Source organism: Prionailurus bengalensis, chromosome F2 (genome assembly GCF_016509475.1).
Source record: "Prionailurus bengalensis isolate Pbe53 chromosome F2, Fcat_Pben_1.1_paternal_pri, whole genome shotgun sequence".
Lineage (NCBI taxonomy): Eukaryota > Metazoa > Chordata > Mammalia > Carnivora > Felidae > Prionailurus > Prionailurus bengalensis.
The window spans coordinates 54,566,299-54,582,584 of NC_057353.1; the positions used below are offsets into that span (position 1 = coordinate 54,566,299).

Sequence of the window (16,286 nt, forward strand, 5' to 3'; positions counted from 1 at the left end):
TTAAATGAATAGCACTTTGTTATTTTGCTGTTTCTGCTACGGCTAAATCTTTAGCTCAAATTCGAGGATCCACATCTTCCCCATTCATCCCCCCTTTTTTTGTGATAATACAATAAAACCAATTTTGTTACTCATGGATATATTGGAATTTTATTAAATTAACATCTTCAAATCCTATTTGGTACTTCATCGCAGGAGACTTTGATCTGCTTGGTTATGAAATGATTGAAGGGAACAATGTCACCCTGGATATTACAGAACAAATCAAAGGAAAACCCAGTTTGGACACATTCACACTAAACTGGGATGGAATCACTTCGAAGCCTCTGACCCCATGGTCATCAGAAGCTGAAGTATGCTCTTAGCTAATTTATTAAATAGAAAGCTGTTTAAATATCACCTTTCTAGTAAAACAAAAGAAAACAAAATAACCCCACACTTTAAGGAGCGGTAATACACTCATTTACTTGACATGGTGGGTTGGAGCCAACCCATAGAGAGTGGAGAAGGGAGGAAACATCACAGAGACACAGGGGATGAAAGGGGGGGGGGGGGGTTCTTAGATCTGTGCCAACAGGATCCATTGTATCTCTGTGTGAGGCAGCTGTTTTTGTAGAAAGAATGTTTGCTTGGGAGTTATTGAATTTTGACAACTATCTACACAATGAGTTTAGGTTAATATTTATTTGATGATTCACATCTTACTTTATCTCCTTAATTCTAAATGCTAATTATATCTGTGCTTTGCAAGAGAAGTAGATGTGGAAATTACAGGAAAACTTGTGAATAAATGTGTACCAATTCCTATATAATCCAAGATCCTTTATTATTTTTAAAATAACCATCAATACAGTCTTATAGTATCTGAATCTCTTCTTTTGAAAAACAGAATACATTGTATATTTTGTATATTGTATTTGCATATTTTGAAAAACAGAATACAGTGTATAGTTTTTTCCAGTTAATTTTGAGCTAATGGGGAAAACTACTCACTTGGAACCTGTTTAATTGAGTGCTAATTCATTTAGGTTTGCCTCATTGCCCTCTTTAAAAAAAACTACTAAACAAGTGTGTCTACCTTACATAACAACGGTGTAAGCTAATGTTACCCAATTGGATGTAACTATTGTGATTCTAAAATAAAACTCTTGAAAAAGTCACTAGACACTAAAATTATTACATATTAACTTAAAATTATTTAGGAAATGATCTCATAATGATGGCTCAAGTATGGGAATTATGCAAATGTTCAGTTATAACTAATTAGTGGAATGAGTAGTAATAGTACAAATGTTCTAACTCTTCATGAAAAGGAAGTTACTAAAGCTCATATTTTTAATTTAGTTTCAGGCAGCCGTAGAAGAAATGGTTACTGCCAAGTGTCCACCGCAAATTGCAAATTTTGAAGAAGGATTTGTTGTGAAATACTTTAGAGATTATGAGTCTGATTTTAACCTGGTATGGAATGTAAATGAACAGTGAAACTGACCAAATAAGAATTCGTATAAATGCTTGGAATCTTGTGATTCTCTTTGGACTAACATTAATTCCTATTGTCAAATTGCAAAAATAATTTGTTACACATTTATTGGTAAGGTCTGCTTTATCATCTCCTTGCATTATAGTGTGATTCATTTGTGAAATTCACCACATATGAATTTTCTCGATCAAGGGAAAGTAAGAAAGATGATGGGCAATATAAGATCTATAGGGTGTTTTACTTGTTTTCTTTACTTGGACGCAGAGTATATCCTGTTTCCTCATTGGCTTCTGAGCATATAATTTGTAGTAGGGCTTCCCTTGATTTTTGAGATCACCCTCTGGTCAATTAGTAAAATACTTGTCCTTATTTCTCTCTTGGTGAGGTATAAGAACTTTTCTTTGATGTACAGTAAAGAAAATTTCAGAATACTCTTATCTTCCTAATTCTTATTTTGAAAATCCGAGGAAGCCAGATATTCACCATTTCCAAATGAATACCATAAGAATAAGGACTATATAGGCTAGTGATTTGGTTCAGATCAATACCTTAGAAATAAATATGAATCCTTAAAAATATTTATCACATGCTTTAAATCACATGCTTTAAATCTGTTTAAATGAGCAGATTTATTAGTGAAAAAAAAGGAAAATCTTTCCATTTAATTGGCTCTCATTTCAAATTAATTTAATAAACATGCATGTACTTGGGTTCTCCTATCCTGAATGTAGTGCTAGCAGCCTTGGGAATTGCACAGTAATTTACACTATGCTCTTTCCTTTCTTCATTTCCCATCATCATCCTGGCACACATTCTTTGCTCTATCTTACTTTGATTATTTGCATTTCCCAGCACCATCTTCTTACATCCCTGCTTATTTCACTTATTTTACCCTCTCCCTGAAGCTCCTTAGTCCATCTTTCCTTTGAAATGAGTCTTGTTTATCTTTTAAGACAACTCATGTAGTGCTTCCTCTGAGTTATCTTTCTTGATGCTTTATATGTGAGTTAGAGGCCTCTCTTCAGCCTCATAATTATATATGTATAATACTTCAACATCAGTATTATAATCCTTAGTTCCTTTGTCCCAAACTTCATGGGATAGGAAATATCCCATATAGGGATAGTGTTCTTCACCACTTGAACCTTGAAGATTCAACAAAAAACAAATTAACAAACAATAACCTGGCACATAGTGAACACTGAATGAATATTTGTGGAGGGGTGCCTGGGTAGCTCAGTCGGTTGAGCATCCGACTTCCGCTCAGGTCGTGATCTTGGGAGTTTGTGAGTGTGAGCCCTGCATTGGGCTCTCTGCTGTCAGCACAGAGCCTGCTTCAGATCCTCTGTCCCTGCCTTTCTTTCTGTACCTCCCTCCCTCACTCTCTCTTCGTCTCCCTCAAAATAAATTAACTTTAAAAAAATTATAAAAAAATATTTGTGGAAGGAATGAATAAATATCCCTAAGAGTTCATGATATAAGGAGAAATATAAGATTTAGGAAATAGCCAAATACAGGTACAAGGGATTATATGATTGTGGAGCCAAAGGAGTGATACAGGATGAGAGCATTAGACTTTCAAAGAAGAGAGAGAATATTTCAAGTTAAAGTGGTGTGGGAAGCAATGGATCCAAGTTGGAACTTGAACAAATTGGGTGGAGATGTGGGGGAATAAAGCAGAACAATAAGTCATGTTTTCATTTGAAATATTACTGTTTCTGTAGGAACATATTAACAGAGGGCAGAAGACAGCAGAAACTGATGCTTACTGTGGTCGTTATTCCCTGAAAAACCCAGCTGTTCTCTTTGACTCCACAGATGTTAAACCAAACAGACTACCATATGGAGACATTTTATTATTTCCTTATAATCAGGTGAACTCAACAAAATGATATGCTAATTTAATCTGTAAAATACCTTGATAATAAAATTTCCTGAAATATAAGACAGGGAAAACTGCTTGTCATGTGAAATCATGTCACATTAGACAGGTACTGTGGTTCACATTCTGGGGCCTTGTGATTTCCTCTTCTGTTGGTTTTCAAAAAAAAAAAAGAAAAAAATATGTAATATCACGCACACGTATTCTGCTTTATCTTATAATTTCAGAGAAAATTACTTGCACATGAATTTAAATATTAAAACAATTAAAAATGTATAATCTCCTCAATATATTTTATTTATTAAGAAGAAACAAAAATGGATAGCCATCATAGAGTGATCTTGGGTATCCAGTCAAGGAGAAGTGAACGGAAAGCATGGGTAGAGATGGGAGTTTTAGGATAGGTATTTAAGATTAGCAATCATAGTCTTGTTTACCCTTTCTCTGGTTTTAAAATTCTCAAGTTGTGATATACATCCTCAAGTTCTAAGTTCTAAATATATTTGGTATGCTTAAGATGTTGTAGACCATTAAGATTGGTATTTAACTACCATTTTACAGTGACATGCATCTTTACCTCTAAATGCTTAGCTGCATTCACATCCCAATTAATCTACTTCAGTGTTTATCTCCTCTTTGTGTGTTTGGGCTTTTACATCCACTGTAGAGTTCACTTAGAGCTGGATTTAAATTTTACATTGCTACATGACTAAAGGGAGGGAATTATTTTCATTTTTTAAGGAAACCATATCTAAGAAAACAATAAGGAATTAATCCTTAATTGTAAGGTCGTTCAACTCCACTTCCTCTTCTAGAAAATCTTTCACAATTCTTCTATACCTAATTGGCTGAAATTAATTACCCCTGTCTCTGTGTTCTGAAATATTTTGTATGGAAAATTATCAATATTTATTTACTGGATTAGGTTGAGTTAACTTGAATTGGTATAAAGCAACTTAAAGCTAAGATATTATTACTGATTTCTTTTTTAATTTTCTGTGTAGTTATGTTTAGCATACAAAGGATTCCTGGCAAATTATATTGCTCTAAAATTCCAATACCAAGACAGAAGCAAGATTACTAGAAGCAATGATATACAATTTACATATAACTTTACTAATGGAAACAAGTAAGTTACATTCTGTGAATGTAAAATAGAAGTTATAATACAGTATATAACCTGAACATAAAACAAAAGTTTGTTAACTTTTTAAATTTTTTTTCCACTTTTTGTTACTTTGGGTTTTTTTGTTTTGTTTTTGAGAGAGAGTATGTACGCACACGAGCAGGAGAGGGGCAAAGAAAGAGAGGGAGAGAGAGAGTCTTAAGCAGGCTCCACACCCAACATGGAGCCTAACACAGGGGTCAATGTCACAACTATGAGGTTATGACTTGAGCCAAAAATCAAGATTTGGACGTTTAACTGACTGAGCCACCCAGATGCCCCACTTTTTGTTAGTTTTTGACAAATGCTGTGCAGCATAGATCTGACTGCCGTTTTCATGCCCTCTATATTAGCATCCTAACAGAAATAATTGTGGCAAAAATAAATAGATAGATTATGAAAATAAGAATTGGTCTAGTGTTATCATCACCCATGACCATTTGAAAGGTAAAACAATGGTAAACCTTATCATTTAAATCATGTATTATTAAATCTAATAATGTTCCCACTTACTGAAGGCAGGTAGAAAGAGACTCCTTTATCACAATATTGTCATTAAACTTTGATCACTGAAAACAAGGTGCTTTCTAGGTGTGAGCAGAGCAAATAAAATAATTCAATGAATATTTCAAAATTAATGGAGAAGAGACACTTTTTAATGCTTGGTTTGCCAAAAGTTAGACACATAGAAATGCAAGCAGAGAAATATAAGGGAAGAAGATAGATGTCTAAGAAAGCTATCTAATGACTATAATTGCCACACCGTCAAGCACAAGTTAGTTCTGCATAATTATGTTTTGTTTTTTATTATTATATCTTCTGAAATTTGTGTCAATCCACTTTTGTATTTCCACATAGAACACACATACAAATTTCACACACAATAGAGTCATAATGAAGACATACACATGCACATATACACCTTTTTTATTTGAAAACGTGTTCTCCAGGTACATTTTGCTATAAACATTTCCTGCATGCCTGAATTGAACAGATTAGATTGACAATTTTAGTTTTGGTGAGCATCACCTGCATGCGTTTGACTCATTCACTGTGACGAGATTTTGGAACATTTTACAGATCTTGGTTCTTTCATATTTGTCAAAGCATCACTCACCATATTGCTAAATAGGTCTTTCCTTTTAACCTGCAATTTATCTGCTGTAAAATACATTTGTAAGACTGATGGGCTTCCTTTACCCTAAATGCTATGATATCTTTAAACAAGAATGTCATGATTTTCAGAGGAATAGGGTTCACTGGGTAAAATTATTGCCAGTCAAGGCAAAGTAAACTCCCCTGCTCCTATTGTGTATTTCTAAATTTGCTTTGATTTAGGTTAGACAGGCCACCATCAAGCAGATGTGTTAGAGTTAGATTATTGTTAGTACAATGTTAGTGTTAGAAGTGCCATTGCCCCCCAAAGAATTATGGTATAACCTTTCCAAAACAGTGATTTTTGTAGCTATAAATCAGGTTTCAAAATCTGAAAAGTGAAATATGATTTTCTTTTAGAAAACACTGTTATCTAGGGATGCCTGCATGGCTCAGTCGGTTAAGCGTCAGACTTCTGCTCAGGTAATCTCACAGGTTGTGAATTCAAGCCCCGTGTCAGCTCAGAGCCTGGAGCCCACTTTGGATTCTGTGTCCTTCTCTCTCTTTGCCCCTCCCCCACTCATGCTCTGTCTCTCTGTCTCAAAAATAAATAAATGTTAAAGAAATAATAATAATAATAAAACACTGTTATGTAGCCACAAAGACAGTGTGCTGTTCACTTAAGTTTTGATATCATTTGTAGTCTCTTTTTGTCTGATAAAGGGTCCTGTTCGGTATACTAAATTTTCTAAGTAGTAGTTTCTTAAACTTTAGAATTATATAATTAGGGTAGAATTCTACTGAGACCCTAAGTGGTTTTTTTTTTCATATTTATTTAAAGAGCACTTTATCTTGCTGTAGTTCCACATATAGTTTTCTAAAAATATGTTAGTTTAAGCTAAGCTTTGAGGCACTGAGGTGGATCCCATGATGAGTTTGGGAACCATGAAGGAAATTAAAATAGTAGGTGCTCAAACAAACTAGTCAGTTAATAATTACAGCAGTAGCTGATATGAAGATTATTGTTAAATTGTGTTTAGTTATTTTGATGGCAATATTTTTCTCTTTGTTGCAAACTCCCATAGCTGAATTGCTTAACTATAACTCATAGAATTCCAATGCAGTTAATATCAAGTGCAAAATCTGAATCTAAATTACACATTTAAGGGGTAATGTGCTTTACGTAAATCACTTACCACTTTTGTCTCATATCAGGAGACAGTGCAACTCTAGGGAGCTCTTTTGGCAGTAATAACAAGTTCCAGTTTTGCTTCTTGGTATTGAACTGAATTTACTGTTCTATCCTTGACATTTTTTGCTAAAATAGTTTACTTTATTCTTGTGTCTTGTTTTTATTTATATGCTTGCTCTACACCAAGGCACATACTCCTTAATTTCCTTGCCTATCGCTACAGAATATTTCACCTTCCTGTGGCTATTGCCAAGGCTACAAATAAAAGAAAACCTATATTTACAGTATACGACATTAAGTCTATTACTACCAGTTCAAATTTCTGTCTGCTGTTTCTTGTTATGGCTGCACCTCTGTGCTAATAAAGTGCATTTAATGGTCTTCTTGTGGGAAAAAAAACACTTTTACTCTTTAAGAATTTAGTGCTTTTTTATAGTGTATTGGTTTACATTAATTAACCATATTTCAGCTGGACCTACACTTGCATAGACCTTCTGGACCTCATACAAGCCAAATACACTGGGACAAATTTTTCTCTTCAGAGGATTGGTTTACAGAAGGCATCAGAATCACAGGTTTTCTATGTAGACACAGTATACATTGGACAGACATCTACAGTGTCCGCGTGGGATGGTATGTTGTATCATTTCATATCGATTCAAAACCTCTAAATCTATCTTGTAGAAAAATCTTACCATGGGAATTATTGTTTACTTTAAATAGAAACATTAATCTCTAAATATTTGAGTCATTTTTTATCTGAATATTATTATTTAAATAATATTATTTTTTATTCTGAGGATAAATGTACTCTTAATGAAAACTTTGTCATTATGGCAAGAATTAGTCTTTCTAGTCCTGGAGATTCTGTTTATATATATATAAACTGTGACAAATATTTTCATTTTGCTTTGTTTGATTTTTGAGAAACTAATCACAAAGATATGTGTTCCTAAAAGGCAGCTATTGACATTGGCATCTGTTTGGTAGGATTAAACTGAATATTTTCATGGACATCATGGTGATAATTAATAATAATATAAATGAAAAATTTATTTCTGGTAGTCTAAGCATTGTTTTATAGTCATGTCAGTAGACTCCTACATATGAGCTGTGATAATAAAATAATTACAATTAAACTGTGATCTTTAAAAAAATCAACCTAATTCTAAACAGTCACCTCTAACAGTGACTACTCACATTTTTCAGAGAAATTTTAAAATCCTTTCCTTTGGAACTACTTTCAAGTGCAAGGTCAAAAGTCAACTGGTTAAAATTAAATGTACTACTTTAGAGTCACTTCTTTTGAATCTGCTCTCACCAGAATTTACATTCTAATTAGTGGAGCACATATATAAGACAGCTCACTTGGGCTCAGATGGATGTTGCAGTTCAACAGATAGCATGCATTTAGCACCTACCATGTGCCAGGCACTGTACTAGCTACTAAAGAAATTGCTGTGGACAAGACAGCCCGAGTCCTGTCCTCATGGAGTGCACGTCTTAGCACTACATTCAGGAACCTAGGACAGAGCAGAGATAACAGGCCCACAGAAGGCTACATGAAACCCAGGGTTTGGTGGCTTTTAAATATTTTCTTTTACCTGATAAAGCTCATATGTTGACAGACTTTAAAGCTTTATATTCTAGAAGTAAAAGTTTGCCAAGCTCCAAAAACTACTTGTCTTAAGATCTTCTTTCTAAAATTTGATTCTAAACAGCTATTCCTATTCCATGACATGGGTATTATTTGATGATTTTCTTTTTTAGCAGCAGAAGCTATGAAATTTTATTTTCCATTTATTCCATGTTCTTTAGAAATGCCAAAGAGAAGACTTCCAGCATTAGCAAATAAAGGGATATTTTTAAAGAACTTTCAGGTGAATCAGACCAAAATTAATGGATCAAGTATTACCAACCAATATTCTATCACCATGACTTCATATAATTGCAGTTATAATATACCCATGATGGCTGTGAGCTTTGCACAGGTAAGCTCAGAATTTTGCAACTTACTGTTTTCAATTTATGGAAAATTAGCTTTGATCTAATAACCTTTTTAAAAAATTTTTACAAATGGCTGACATTCAGATGGAATATCTTTTAATAGGACAAGATAAGCATATAGCATCTGACATTCAGATGGAATATCTTTTAATAGGACAAGATAAGCTTATTCTAAGCATAAATGTAGAGTTAGAGGCTTGTTAGACTTGAGCATGAAAATTCACTTTAAGCATTAAGAAAGTCTTTAAGAAATATGTCTATGGGAAAAAACAAGGGGAAACTGTCTTAAGAAACAGATTTAACTCGAATTTTCTCTGTTGACTTAAAAGGAAATGCTATGGGCTCTTTCAGTAAAAGTTTTGAACAGAGATTGTTGAAAGAAAATTTGAAATTCTGCAATATGTTCTTAAATGTTTCTGTTAGAAACACCACTTTTTGCTTGTATCAAAATTGGTACTGGGAGGAAAAAGATAGGTTTCCAGAATTCCAAAAGGACCTGAATAATTTTTGTACTGCTTGCATTATTTATAATAAGATCAGTATTAAATACTATAAATGTAAGTATTTTAAAATGTAATGTCCTCCAAAACTATCCAAGGAATTAATATAATTTTCCACAGTGAATCAAACACAAGTATAATAACCTCTAGATTGGAGTTAAATAGTAATTAAATATTTTTGTGAAAGTCTCAAAGAGTGTTTTGCTTAATGATAGTCTGATTCTGTGATTAAAAATACAGGAAAACTCTTAAGTATTCCACAAAAGTTGCTTTACCCTATGCTGGTGCAATGTTGTAATCTTAGTATCTTCAAGGTGAAATGTCTTGTAAATATGTTTCAGTCGTTTACTCTTAGCTGCACAACAGAATGTAGTATCAGGGGTTTGTGTTGTTAAATAATCAGTGACATCAGCTCCCATTTTTCAAGATTCCTCATTAAAATTGGTAATTGTATCCTCTAGCTTTTGTTATTCAGTCAGAGTCAAATTAAGGAATATGGGACATATGTTTGTGACCTTTTTAAAAAAATTCCAGTGAAAGATACACGCAGTAATGTGCACATCTGTTAAATGTTATTTGTATTGATAAATAATCCAGTATGTGCTCTTTTGCATCTAGCTGCTTCTGTTTGATATTATGAGATTTGTGTGTTGCATGTAGCTGTAGTTCATTCTTTGTCATTGCTTTACTGTATTCCATGGTGTGAATATACCACAATTTAACCATCCTGTTGATGGGCTTTTGTCTTATTTCCAGTTTGGGGCTATTATGAACAAAGCTGCTGTGAACTTATGTCTTTTGGCAATTATGTTTACTCTTTTCTGCGGGCAGTGAGGCTTAAAGTTTTAAATTCCACAAGATTCACAGACAACCGTGAGGGATCTGAAGCAGGAGGATGTTATCATTTTCACTCACTGTGTATGAATTTTTATAGCATGTGTTGCTTTTGTCAATTGATTGGCACTCAACGTTAGGCAGGTTTTTCTTGAGTCTGGATCAGAATCTGTGCTGATTATATCCTTCGGTATATTGTTAGTTTTCTAGTCCCCATATGTTATTTCTCCAAAGAGATTTTCAGTTTTTTGATAGCAAAGACTTCATCTTATGTTTCTTTGCCTCCCCACAGTGATTAGCACTGTACCTTGAATGGGATGCCTGTTCAATAAATATTTGTTCGTTGAGTGATGGAGGGTACACTCTGAATTAATGAGGTATTACTAAGGTTCCAGCTGATTGCCGCACAGATGACTGAGTTGACTTTGGCCTCATTATTGCAGCTTTGTAGGTATGGCCTGTGTTGATTTATGTGACTCTCCTTAATGTTCTGAGGAATCCTGAATACCTGAGGCTCATTTATGTCATGTCACAGGATTGTACGATGGTGAAATAGAAATCATGTTAGCTGTTGTTATGTTTAATCATTTTATCAATATTTATTTTGGAAATTAGATAATCACAAATGAGACAGAGAATGAGACTGTTTACAGAGGAAATAATTGGCCAGGGGAGTCAAAGATTCGTATTCAGAGAATTCAAGCCGCGTCTCCACCTATAAGTGGCAGCTTTGACATTCAAGCTTATGGACACATTCTCAAAGGTATATGACAAAAGTTCAGAACGGTTGGACAATGCCAATCTAGGCAGCCATAATAAAAATTTTGGTGTATTTCTTTCTAATATGATTTCCCTACATAATTTATATCCTTGAGATTATGTTAGTGACATAAAGATAAATTATCCAGAACAAATTATATTTTCACTTTTTCTTTATTGCCTCACCAGATATACCAGGTTACATTCCCAAAAGTTTGTTTTTCTTTTATGTCCCCAGCTTATAGGTTCTCTATAAAGTTAATCAATAATCAAAAATAAAAGTTTTTGAGCCAGAGCTATCATCTGAGGTACGTTACTCATGTAATTTTTGCTTCCAGAAGATTCATAAATTCTTGGCCTAAATAAGACACAAATTATTTTTACTATATTGGAGGAGGACAGTTGGCTTACAATATGTAGCACACACTTCATGGATTTTAAGGGTGAAATCGGTTTGTAAATTTTTGACCCCTGCTATTTGCTGTCCCTCTGTTGAATGCAGGCCTTCCCGCCACTGTGTCGGCTGCAGATTTACAGTTTGCTCTCCAGAGTGTGGAAGAAGTGGGACGAGTCTCAGTAACACGGGAGGGAACATGTGCTGGATACTCATGGAACATCCAGTGGAGAAGCACACGTGGAAGGCAGAATCTTCTACAGGTTCCCTCCTCTGGCTTGGCTTTTGTTTGTTTGTTTGTTTTCCATGTGTTGCTGGCTTATTGCACCTTGCCTCATTTTTTTTTAAAGAATTGGAGACTGTCTATATTTAAAAAATGCAAACTATAGACTAAACATTAAAAAAAGAGAAATTGAGGGAAGATTGTTCTAAGTTAAGTTGATTCGATATTCTCTTTCATGGATAATTGCTGTTGGTACTTTATTTGCTGTCCCCTCTGGAAAGAGACCAGGGATATGTGTTAGAAGACCCTTGATAGGGGCAGGAGGAGCCCAGGCAGGGCTTATAGGTTAGCCTGTGTACCCCCAGGTAGTTCCTGTGGTAAGCTGTTATCTAATTACCTTTGCTTAGTTAGAGTGTGAAGGGGGTCAGAGGAGAGGAGTTGGACCCAGAGTATGTGAAGGAGAGGAATCTAGAGGAGTCTGGGGGCTCAACTGTCAAAAACATTAAAAAGATGATGCTTTTGAGTGATAGTAAGAGTGTGAGGGAGGAAACGGTCTCTCTCGTGCACTATTGGAGAGAAAGTTGATTCGTATGATCATTTTAGGGGATTATTTAGTAGAATCTGAATATAGATACCTTCTGATTTAGCAATCTCAGCTATATAACTGTATAATACTGAAATAATAACACAAATATGAAATGATGTAGGCACAAAAGTAGTCACTGTGATAGTATTTGTAATAGTAAAAACCTAGCAACCTGGCCCCATCAAGAGAAGAATGGTTGTTAAAATGACACAACATTAGCCTGAATACCATGAAGCCATATATAGTGTAGACCCACGTGTATTCACCCGGAAAGGTGTCCATGACAGAAGGTGGAAGAAAATACAGAAATCTACTTATGGGACCATTTTGAGAAAAGAAAAAAAATGAGGAGAGAGGGGAAAGAGGAGACCAAAAAAAAACCCCGTATATAAATGTAACATATGATGTACCTTACATAGACTATGGGTGTGCAGAATAGTAACAGTCATAAAGATATGGAGGTAATTTAAGAAAACACACGGTCTGGAACTAGAATTAGCAGAATCTGTAGCTGAGTGGCTCTTAGTGACTGGTCTTCCTCTTGGTATCTCTGCTGATGTCTGTGCATTTACCCCCTTGTCTCTTTTCTGACCAGTCCTTCCCTGCTTGCTCATCACTTCCGCTTCTTATCACCACTTTAGCACACACAGGGCCCAGCGTGGAGACTCCTGTCTCTTTGCCAGCCACTGTATATATGAGAAGGCTGGCATATTGGCAGAGGGATTTTGAAATAACCAAGTTGTATGTATTGATTTGATTTTATTCATTTTTATCATTGGCAAAAAATATAATTCCACAAATGGATGAAAAACCAGGATAATCAGGGGTGAAAAATGCTGAAGGGGAAAAGTTGACTCTCAGGTGGAAAGAGGTATAACTCATTCAACTATTCAAAAATCATTTATCAGAATGGTCACATTTAGGACAATCATAGAACATTTTGAGAAAATAAAATTTAGTAAATTGATTTTCCTTAGACATGCTTTATTCTAACAATTCAGGTTGATTTTAGTCATTCAGTTCAACTTGTAATTGATGTAATATATTATAATGCAATCATGTTAGCCCTTTTTTTGGGGGGGGTAGATTATGTTCACTTTGGAAGAGTCTCCTTTTTCAAAAAATGTGACTAAAGTGCTTTTTTGAATGATTTTTTTCATCTTTGACTTTTAACTTTCAACCTTGCTTAATTAAAAAAAAAACTAGTACAGTCATATTTATCATAGCCTTTCTAGTAAAATAATTTTGTGTAAAAATAGATTAATGATTCCAATATTATTGGAGAAAAAGCTAATATGACAGTTACGAAGATAAAAGATGGTGGCTTATTCAGACGGCGCATACTTGGAGACCTACTTCGTACACCCAACCAACAGCCACAGGTATTTCTGAAACTTTTCTCATGACCTGTAACATAATTTTAAATATGTACCAAGTTTGTAATACATTAAAGACCTATTGAAACAGCAGGAATGATGTCTTTATTTTCATCTGAATATTAACGCAATAATATTATTATGACTTTTGGGAAAACTACCTTCCTTATGATAAAAGTGTGGATTTCTAAGCTTGACTACTACCTGTTAGAATTTGAAAATATGCTTTTTAATTTAGTCTTTAGTTATTCTGTGAAGTAATTATTAGCATTCCTACTTTAATGATGAGGAAATTAATATGTAATGAATGTAGGTGACTTTCACAAGAGCATCCTTTATTGTCCTTCATAGCACTAATCACTGCTAGGGCATAATATGCACTTACTTCTTTTTCTTTATGCTTATTTATTTATTTTGAGAGAGAGAGAGAGACTGAGAAGGGAAAGCACATGTATGTGTGCACAAGCACAGGAGGGGCAGAGAAAGAGGGAGAGAGAATCCCAGGAAGGCTCTGTGCTGTCAGCGCAGAGCCCAATGTGGGGGCTCCATTGCACAAACCAGTAGATCATGACCTGAGCTGAAATCAAAAGTCAGACACTTAACTGACTTAGCCACCCAGGCACCTTGCATTTACTTAAAAAAAAATTTATAGTGTGACCCTCTGTCTCCCCCCCACACACTAGAATATAAATTGAGTGACAGCAGGGATGTTGTGTTTAATGTTGTCTTAATGCATTTTAACACTTAGAACTGTGTCTTTGCATACAAGGCACATGTGCTGAATGAATGGTCAAAGCAGAGAGTATAAATAGACTAATTTTTGAAAACAACAAGCAAACAAACAAAACCCCATCATTTGTTTAAATCTTATGTATATTCTCCATAGCTGTGCTACCTGTTCTCTGTTTCTGTGTTTCATTATTTGAAGGTTGAAGTCTATGTCAACGGAGGTCCAGCTAAGTGTTCAGGTGACTGTGGGTTTACGTGGGATTTCATGGCGACTCCAGTAGTCCGGGCCATAAACCCATCTCAAGGTAATCTCCCACTTTTTCACTTGGAGTAGAGTGTGGAAGACGAGTAGCAAAAGTGTAAACTAATAATGATTTTTAAATATACTGGTTTCACCACCTCAGGCATGCAGACATTGCTACATAGTTTTAAAAAAATCTATCAGAAAGCTGTGGAAAGAGCATTAATTACTTACTTTTGAAAAACAAATCACACTTGAAGTTGGACTCGCCAGTCTACTTCTCTAGTTTCACCACGTTAGAGTCGGGTCTCTAAAATTTCACTCTGACGAGGCATTTTTGTGAAATTCTGCTTGCTAGGGTATTAACAGGAATCTTTCGTCAGATGAGACCACTTTTAGGAGATTTAGTACTAAAAAGCTGGTAATGAGACAGCTGCTGTTGAGTAAAAGAAAATAATTAGGTCCTAGACTTGAGAATTAGAGGAAAACACATTGCCAAGAACTCAGTCTTGGATGACACATTGTACCATATCTTCATATTATGTAATTACTTTAAAAACGTGATTACTCTTTGTGTCTGAACTCCCCAGCACGAAAGTAAACAGCAGGGGCTAAAGATTGCAAGGAGTGGCTTTTCCTTTCAGTCAGAATGCTAAACTCAGATGGTATAATCACAGATTTAATCTTGGTAGCTAGTAGGAAAATTCATCTGCTAATTATATATCACCAAAAAAAAAAAGAAAGAAAATTTAAAAAATAACTCATCTTTGTGTTGAAAGAATATGTTCTTCAGACTTCTTTACAGTAATGATATTACTTTGGGATAATCCATGTTACATGGGATCAAAACTATCAAGTATAAAAATTTGATGAACTTTAATTTGGTTGTGGTCCCTTGATATTTATTATTTTTACATCTATCCTTGTATCTTATAATGAATTTCCACTTTTATATGTACTTCCTGAAAAAAACTGTTTCTTACTCAAAATAATTAACAATCTAAATTGCTTTTTTGCCATATTTTGATAAATTTTAAAATAATGAAAAGATAAGTATAAATAATGCTGTAAAAAACACCTATCTTCTCTTCACTGAAAATTAATGCAGTTAACAGTTTGTCATATTTACTTCCAATTATCAATTTAAGAAAGAAAATTTTATAGGAACAGCTAAAGTCCTCCTGAAACACAATCTCTGGTTCTAGTTCCTAAAGATCTCCCCAGAGGCAGTCCCAATAATTAATTTTGTGTGTATTCTTCCATGCCATTGTTAATACCTTTTGTAAAGAACACACACACATAAGGTAATTTTAGTGTTTTTAAGCTTGTGAAAGAGATGTTAAAATGTAAACATCAGAGAAATTACGCTGTAAATATTATTTGCATCTGACTTTTGTCATTCAGCATTCCTTTTGAGAAATATATATATGTTTTTATGCATAGCTAATTTGTCATTTAAAAATACTTCATGAATATACCAACTTATTTTTGTCTCTGTTGTTAGACATCTAGATTGTTTACAAACTTTTGTTTTTACATATGATTGCATTGAGCTTTGTTGTACAAATCTCCTAAGGTGTACATGCTAGAGCTTATTTAGGGTACATGCCCAGAGATAGAATTGCTGGATAATAATTGAGTATGTGTGTATTCAGCTTATTAGATGGCCAAATTTCTCTCCAACATGCCTGTACTTCCAGCATATGTGAGAGCACTGTATTCTTCACATCGATGTCAATACTTAGATTATCAGCCTCCTAATTCTGGTCAATCTGATGGGTGAAAGAAATTGTCTCATCATTGTTTTAATTTGCCTTTTCTCT

General features: G+C 34.4%; 1 protein-coding gene across 1 annotated transcript in view; it reads left to right on the top strand.

The window, feature by feature from the left end:
• PKHD1L1 (PKHD1 like 1) overlaps positions 1–16,286 on the top strand; it is a 165,122-nt gene that overhangs the window by 39,694 nt on the left and 109,142 nt on the right. The window contains exons 18-27 of the mRNA XM_043601613.1: positions 196–353; positions 1,345–1,458; positions 3,205–3,354; positions 4,367–4,491; positions 7,284–7,447; positions 8,633–8,805; positions 10,771–10,918; positions 11,417–11,571; positions 13,377–13,499; positions 14,422–14,527. Of these exons, the coding sequence (XP_043457548.1) occupies positions 196–353; positions 1,345–1,458; positions 3,205–3,354; positions 4,367–4,491; positions 7,284–7,447; positions 8,633–8,805; positions 10,771–10,918; positions 11,417–11,571; positions 13,377–13,499; positions 14,422–14,527 (1,416 nt within the window). The remainder of the gene's footprint in view (positions 1–195; positions 354–1,344; positions 1,459–3,204; positions 3,355–4,366; positions 4,492–7,283; positions 7,448–8,632; positions 8,806–10,770; positions 10,919–11,416; positions 11,572–13,376; positions 13,500–14,421; positions 14,528–16,286) is intronic.